The 8,190-nt window shown below is 35.3% G+C and overlaps 2 protein-coding genes across 2 annotated transcripts; both read left to right on the plus strand.

Moving 5' to 3' along the window:
* Positions 7 to 1,634, plus strand: LOC104760352. The gene has a single exon (XM_019240159.1). The coding sequence runs from the start codon at positions 76 to 78 to the stop codon at positions 1,486 to 1,488; it is 1,413 nt and encodes a 470-aa protein (XP_019095704.1). The 5' UTR covers positions 7 to 75; the 3' UTR covers positions 1,489 to 1,634.
* LOC104763085 lies at positions 3,131 to 5,376 on the plus strand. Its single transcript, XM_010486500.1, has 3 exons — positions 3,131 to 4,252; positions 4,346 to 4,394; positions 4,475 to 5,376. Exons 1-3 carry the CDS (start codon positions 3,131 to 3,133, stop codon positions 5,374 to 5,376), a joined length of 2,073 nt encoding a protein of 690 aa, XP_010484802.1.

Here is an 8,190-nt window from a genome sequence, read left to right on the forward strand (position 1 = left end):
CTGCATAACAAGACTGGAGTTGTGTTCCGTTTTATAGCCTTGGGGTGCCTTGTTGCGTCTCTCTGGTTCTTCAAGATGACTAAGAAAAACCAATATGATGGATTCGATATTGCCCTTACTTACGCGTTGCTCATATGTGGAATAGCTCTTGATTCCATTGCTCTTCTCATGTTCTGTGTTTCTGACTGGACCATCGCTAGATTGAGGAATCTAAAGGAGGACTTGTACGAGATGGACACTTGGGCAGACGGCGTTTTCAATTGGATACTCGATTTCAAGACGGTGAGGTGGAGAAGATCCAAATGTTTTGGGGACGGAGGACATGAAGTGCTCAAAAGAAACTTTATGTTCCGCAGATGGTCTGAGTATGTTCATGCTTACAACTTGATTGGATTCTGCTTAGGGATACGTCCCGAGAAAATCCATCATACCAAGGGTATACACAGTTTCTTTGACAAGACCATTCACATTTTGTGCATAGATGTTATCATCAACAATGTCACGAGAGGAACTCGCCAGTTTGGTCGCTTTCTCACTGATTTGTCCAAAAAGGACAATCAGGTAATGCGTACAATTCTCCTTTTGCCTCGTCTCCTCGTACTATTGATCTACGACTTCCTAGACTTTTTCGGTATTAAAGATTTGGTTGAGGAGATAAGATTCACGGTCAGTGATCGCCTCACCAAAGAACTATGGGAGTTCATATTCACAGAGGTGCAACAAAAACACAGATTTGCTGAAGACCAAGAAAGTGCAAAGGCTATATCTTCAGCTAGAGGAAACTGGACTCTAGTTGAAACATCAAGCAAAAAAACCGAAAACGGATTAGACCATGCGGTACTTCTACAGTATGTAACAGAAAAGGATTACGATCAGAGCATTCTACTATGGCACATCGCCACAGAACTCTTCTACCAAGACCAGATAAAGATTCAAACCACCGAGAAAGAAGAACACAGTTACCGAGAGTTCAGCAAAATCCTTTCTGACTACATGATGTACCTCATCATAGTGCAGCCAACTCTGATGTCAGCTGTTTCTGGAATCGCAAAGATACGTTTCGTAGACACATGTGAAGAGGCAAAAGACTTTTTCAAGAGGAGGAACATCTACAAATCAAAAAATGAAGGAAGTGAACTTGTGAACGAAGCCAGTCGAGTTATTCTCTCTGTTAACACAGATGTTGAGCCTATGGCTGTCAAAGGAGACAGAAGCAAATCCGTGTTTTTTGATGCGAGCGTGCTTGCAAAGGAGCTGAGGCGGTTAAAAGATGAAGGCGAAAACATGTGGGAAGTAGTGAGCAAAGTGTGGGTTGAGATGCTTTGCTATGCAGCGATTCACTGTAGCTCTCAAGAACATGCTTCTCAACTCAGTAAAGGGGGCGAACTCATCGACTTTGTTTGGTTATTAATGACTCATTTTGGACTTGGAGATCAGTTCCAAATCAACAGGGATGATGCAAGAGCCAAACTGATAGTGGCCAAGTGATTATACCAAACACAAACTCAGTTTCTTCATCTGCTTCATTTTTTTCCTATGTTTTATTTATTTACTTTCTTGAATAATTTGCGCACTTGTAGTGTAATAATCTTTATCAATTTCATTTCAAGACTAATTATCATCTTTCTCACTAATCACACAAGTCATCAGACCCTAATTCCCCAAATCTCAATTACTTGTAAGAAACCCTTGGTGTTAAAAAGAAAACCCTAAGAGCATTTGCATTGGTAAATATTAAGTGGGTTTATCAAAATATTGTATTTTAATCATTTTTATATAAAATTATTATTTATTTAAATAATAAATCAGAAAAAATAATATATAACCAGTTAGAATTAACCATTTGTCCAGAACAGTTTCTCAATGTTTCTCAAATGAGAATCTTTGAGAAATGTTTCTCACTTTCTCTTCTACTTTTTTTATTACTTTATATTTTTTAATTTAGTTGAGAAATCCTCAATGCGCATTACCTAAGTTTCTAAATCTATGTTAAATTCTTCACTACAAAAACCTAATTACAATACTGAAAAAAACCTAAAGCAAACTTGTGAACATGTTTCATGTTTGTGAACATGTTTGTTTATGATTTTTATAGGTTTTCTCATAAATATGACTATTAAAGTGGTAGCAGTAAAAGATTTGTTTATATGATTAGGAATAACATTATTATTATTTTTTCCGAATTAACAGGTCAATAATAGTGACGATGATTAAGGTAATTAGGAATACATATACAATTTTTGATATTTTTTTGTAGATATTATGCTTTGGGTTCAAGATTCTTTATGGTTATTATAAGTAATACACATAAAATTCATACTATCCTTCTTACTTACCAAAAATTAAACTAACCCGTAAATTATGATACACCTAAATTATAAATGTCATAACCCTATAACCAAAAAATCACGAATATATTTATTATATAGTTTATCAAAAAAGTCATGTGATTTTTTTTTGTTTATTTTATTTACTTTAATATTTATTTTTCTTTGGATTGAATTTAATTTTAACATGGTTTTTTACAATCCATATGGATTCTTATTGATACCAAAACCATATGGATTCTTATTAGTTGGACTGTCAGAGATTTGCAATTTAATTTCTATTTCGAAATCCAAATAGAGACAGCTGAAATTTTTTGAAAGCTTATTTCTCATGATGCTTAAGATAAAATACTTTTGGTTTAAAAATGGATGTCGTAAATAAATAGTATGGATCTGTGTTTTTTGGGTTGACGGTTTTTTTCCCCCTGTACTTATCACTTTTTCAGTTTTCCAACATAAACTTTTCATCTCTTAAAATATCACCGTTAAAAACTATTACCTTCACAAAACTACATCAACTTTTTTTGTTGTCCTTAAAACTATCTCCAATCAATTATAATTTACGATACCTAAACCATGTTTAACCATAAAATAGCGTTTTTTGTATTGTGATTATACTAATCTCAAAACACAAAAACAATATAACGTCGTTTTGTTATTTTCCTTTTTTAAAAAATAAAAGAAATTGATCAACGTCGTTTAGGTCTTAATAATCTAGCAAAATCAAAATTAGGGTTCTTAATCCAGACTTTGATTCCAAGTTAAAGAAAAAATGCCTCACAAAATCCGAATGATAGAGAATAATGATAGAGAAAGTGGAGATGATGGGGACGACGACAGAGAGGCTAAGAAAGAGGAGTAGAAACGAATCTCCAGCAAAATATGATGGAAAAGATGATCAAGAGGATGCTAGAGATGTTGAGAATAAGAAGAAAAGAAAGAGATCCAAACAAGAAGGTGAAGATGACGTGATGGAAAGGTTTGAGTATGAGGTAGAGGAAGCTGTAGCGGACTGGTTCGATGAGTTTCAGATTCGTCGTAATACCATTCCTGATAGCTCGGATGAAGATGAAGATCCGGTAATTACTAGAGATAGGAAAATTAGGTTAGGAACAAATGATAAATTGGCTATTGGTAGAACTTTCTTCACTGGTTTTGAGTTCAAAGAGACTGTTTTGCATTATGCATTGAAGAATAGAGAAAATCTAAGACAAGATAGGTGGGAGAAGGATAAAATCAGTTTTAGGTGCGCTATTAAGAAGGGTTGTGGTTGGTATGTGTACTGTGCATACGAAGAGTTGAAGCAAATGTGGGTTTTGAAGACTATATGCACCGATCACAGTTGTACTTCTAATGGGAAATGCAAGTTGCTTAAGAGTCCAGTTATTGGAAGGTTATTCATGGACAAGCTGAGATTGAAGCCTAATTTTATGCCTCTTAAAATTCAACGGCATATTAAGGAGCAATGGAAAATATGCAGCACTATTGGACAAGTGCAAAGAGGAAGACTTCTAGCATTGAAGTGGCTAAAAGAAGAATATGACAAGCAATTTTCTCACATCCGTGGTTATGTTGCTGAAATTATAGACTCAAACAAGGGATCAACTGCATTTGTTGACACCATTTCTAATGCAGCTGGAGAAGATGTGTTCAACCGAATCTATGTATGTCTTGGAGCAATGAAGAATGCATTTTACTATTGTAGGCCAATCATTGGGATTGATGGAACCTTCTTGAAGCATGCTGTTAAAGGTTGTCTATTGACTGCTATAGGTCATGATGCTAATAATCAGATTTATCCAGTTGCTTGGGCTTGTGTTCAAGCTGAAACTGCAGACAACTGGCTTTGGTTTCTGAATCAGCTTAGTGTTGACTTGAATCTAAAAGATGGCAGTGATTATGTTGTCTTATCAGACCGTTGCAAGGTAAATCTTTTTTATTTGTAGTATAATGATGTGGTATAGTTTAATCTGACTTTACTCGTTCTATAATGTGACTTTTGTGTTTGATTTTTAAAGGGAATCATAAGTGCAGTAAAAAGTGCATTACTAAAAGCTGAGCATAACCGTGTGTCAAGCATATTGTGGAGAACTTGAAGAAGAAACATGCAAATAAAGACTATTTGAAGAAGTTTGTGTGGAACTTAGCTTGGAGCTACAACCATTTTGCCTATGAAGTTACTTTGGATGAGTTGAGAGCATATAGCATGTCGTTGTATGAAGATGTGATGAAAGAGGAACCAAACACTTGGTGTAGACCTTTTTTCAAGATCGACAGTTGTTGTGAGGATGTAGACAACAATGCAACTGAGTCCTTTAATGCCACAATCGTCAAAGCAAGGGCAAAAGCATTGGTTCCAATGATGGAAATAATAAGAAGGCAAGCGATGGCACGTATAACTAAGAGAAAAAAGAAAATACTAAAATGGAAGAAGAAGATATCTGAGTATGTATTAGATATATTGGAAAAAGAGGAGGAAGAAGCTATGAAATGTGAAGTCACAAAAGGAACACATCAGAAGTTTGAAGTTTGGATAGATGGGAATTCACAAGGTGTGTGTTTGAGTACTTGGAAATGGGAATGTTCATGCTGCAATTGGCAAGTCACAGGGATTCCATGTGAACATGCCTATGCAGAAATCATAGTTGTTGGTAAGAATGTTGAAGATTTTGTTTCTCCTTGCTTTAGCTCTCTGGTATGGTTGGAACAATATGATACAGGTCCTAATCCTGTGAGAGGTCAACGATTTTGGATGACAAACAAGTATGTCTTAGTGAAAGCACCTCCAGAACCAATTCCACCTGGTAGAAATAAAGGACAAAATAAGAAGTATGATCGGATCAAGGGTAAGCTTGAGTCTCCAAAGAAGAAGAAGAAAAAAGGGGAACCAGAGATACTCAAACTAGGTAGGAAAGAAAGAATAATGCACTGTAAGTCATGTGGTGAAGCAGGACACAATGCAGCTGGATGTGTGAAATTTCCTAAGGAGAAGAATAGTAAGAAGAGTAAGAAGCATGACACAATTCAACCGGCTGAGGCATGTTTCTAATTTTTTTTGTTTCTGGTTTTTTGTGTCTGTTTTTTTGTTGCAGGTTTGTGTTGTGTATGTTTTTTGTTTTTTTTGTTGTTTCAGGTTTGTGTTGTGTCTGTTTTTTTTTTTTTGTTGTTGCAGGTTTGTGTTGTGTCTGTTTTTTTGTGTTTGCAGGTCTGTTTTTGTGGTTGCAGGTTTTTTGTGTCTGTTTTTTTTCTGCAGGTTTGTGTTGTGTTGTTTTTTGTGTTTGGAGGTCTGTTTTTGTGATTGCAGAATTTTTGTGTCTGTTTTTTTTTTTTGTCTGTAGGTTTGTGTTGTCTCTGTTTTTTTTGTTTGTAGGTCTGTTTTTGTGTTTGCAGGTTTTTTGTGTCTGTTTTTTTTTTTTGTCTGTAGGTTTGTGTTGTCTCTGTTTTTTTTGTTTGTAGGTCTGTTTTTGTGTTTGCAGGTTTTTTGTGTCTGTTTTTTTTTTTTGTCTGTAGGTTTGTGTTGTCTCTGTTTTTTTTGTTTGTAGGTCTGTTTTTGTGTTTGCAGGTTTTTTGTGTCTGTTTTTTTTTTTTGTCTGTAGGTTTGTGTTGTCTCTGTTTTTTTTGTTTGTAGGTCTGTTTTTGTGTTTGCAGGTTTTTTGTGTCTGTTTTTTTTTTTTGTCTGTAGGTTTGTGTTGTCTCTGTTTTTTTTGTTTGTAGGTCTGTTTTTGTGTTTGCAGGTTTTTTGTGTCTGTTTTTTTTTTTTGTCTGTAGGTTTGTGTTGTCTCTGTTTTTTTTGTTTGTAGGTCTGTTTTTGTGTTTGCAGGTTTTTTGTGTCTGTTTTTTTTTTTTGTCTGTAGGTTTGTGTTGTCTCTGTTTTTTTTGTTTGTAGGTCTGTTTTTGTGTTTGCAGGTTTTTTGTGTCTGTTTTTACTCTCTGCAGGTTTTAGTGTTGTGTCTGTTTTTGTGTCATTTACACTGTTTTTTGTGGCCGCTGCAGGTTTTAAGTGTAGGAGTTGAAACACTCACACAAACAACACAAGAACCTGAAAAACTCACACAAACTCATGGATCTGAAACACTCACACAAGGAAAGCAGCCAATGGGAGTCATAACTATGTTTTAAGTGTGGTTTTCTATCTTTTTCTTTTGGATTTGTGTTTAGTCTTTACTTTGGATTTGGCATGACGCAACAATTAGAAAGTCAGACATAGACACCAACACATACGACTAAATAATGAACAAAGCAAGAGTCTACATCTTTCTCCATAGCCAAACAAGTGCTGCAAAATCAATGGTCTTCAAAGATGACTGAATCAATCTTCTCATTCATCTTCTTAACTATCTCTTCCTCCATTGTCACAAAAAATTTCTTCTCAATCCCACTTGCTTCTTCAAATCACTAACATTCTCTTTGACCATGTTAATTTCGTCTAAGAATATTAAGAACAATTGTACTTTCCTTGCAATTGACCATCGGTAAAATCACCGATATGGATTCTCCTTTGTCGTCGAGGTGTATACAATAGCATCTCATCACACCAGCCTGAGATCGGAACACCATGAGAGACATCGGCTGAGATCGGAACACCATGAGAGACATCCCGATGTGAAAGGTCTGAAGCCGAAGAGGATTCATGATTTTTTTGGAATTTGATGAACAAAACCTAAACCCCCAAATCGATTTTGGTTTTTTTAAAAAGGCAAATAACAAAACGACGTCGTTTTGTTTTTGTGTTTTGAGATTAGTAGAATCACGATACAGTAAACGCTATTTTATGGTTAAAAACGGTTTAGGTATGTTAATTACAAATTGATTAGATGCGTAGTTTTATGTACCAAAACAATAGTTTATGTAATTTTTTGAAGGAAATATTTTTTGATGATGGCATATTAAGAGATGAAAAGTTCATGTTTGGAAAGTTGAGAAAGTGATAAGTATAGTGGGAAAAAAATCGTCGACCCGTGTTTTTTTGGTGTTTTTATAACTAAAAGAACTAAAATTAATTTAGTGATTTGGTTGTGCATAATAATTTTTGCATTTTATCTATAATGGTTAAAAATTCTTATACTTACAAAGATGGTATGAACATGTGTGAAATATTGGACGTGACTAATTTGATTAATTTCGAAAACTTGTTTGAATATATATCTTTCCCTCTACAATACATAATTCAAAGTAGGTTTTTAGTGGAGTTGAGAAAAATGAAATTATAGACGATCCTCTAAATCTTCAACTTTGAACAATATATAATCTTTATTTTCATCTAAGTTCTTAAAAGTTTTTATATCAAACTTATGTTCTTCAGAACAATATGTTTACATTATGTGATGTTTAATGTTTCATAAATAATTAATATTTCAACCACGTGGTCTTGGTCTAGCGGTTTCCACTTGAGGAAGGAGTTGCCCTGTTGATCCACGCCAAGGATCAATTCCCCTCAAGTGCGAAAATGCTAGACATTTCCATTTGGCCAGTTACTTTCACATGATCTTTCACATGGTTTTTCATATGGTCTTTCGGGATCAAAGAATTAAGATAGGAGCAGGATTGGGGAGCGAACTGCGGGCCAGTTTAATCTCCTTCCTCCAAGAGCATATAACTACTTTCGCATGGTCAGTCGAAGAGATGATCAGAATCAGTCCTGACCTCATTTCGCACGATTTAAATGTGGATCCAACTTTCCGACCAGTAAAGCAGAAGCGAAGGAAGCAAGGTCCCGAGTGAGCCGTAGTCGTCAACTTGGAAGTAGACAGGCTTCTCAAGGCTGGACAGATCCGCGAAGTGAAATATCCGGAGTGGCTCGCAAACATTGTAGTGGTGAAGAAAAAGAACGGAAAGTCGCGAGTCTGTGTTCACTTCACCGACT

The sequence above is a fragment of the Camelina sativa genome, chromosome 18, assembly GCF_000633955.1.
Source record: "Camelina sativa cultivar DH55 chromosome 18, Cs, whole genome shotgun sequence".
Lineage (NCBI taxonomy): Eukaryota > Viridiplantae > Streptophyta > Magnoliopsida > Brassicales > Brassicaceae > Camelina > Camelina sativa.

Coding starts and splice junctions, on each gene's coding strand:
- LOC104760352 (XM_019240159.1), top strand. CDS start 76: ATGACTAAGAAAAACCAATATGATGGATTCGATATTGCCCTTACTTAC.
- LOC104763085 (XM_010486500.1), top strand. CDS start 3,131: ATGATAGAGAAAGTGGAGATGATGGGGACGACGACAGAGAGGCTAAGA. Junction 4,253..4,345: donor TCTTATCAGACCGTTGCAAG/GTAAATCTTTTT, acceptor TGATTTTTAAAG/GGAATCATAAGTGCAGTAAA. Junction 4,395..4,474: donor ACTAAAAGCTGAGCATAACC/GTGTGTCAAGCA, acceptor TGTGGAACTTAG/CTTGGAGCTACAACCATTTT.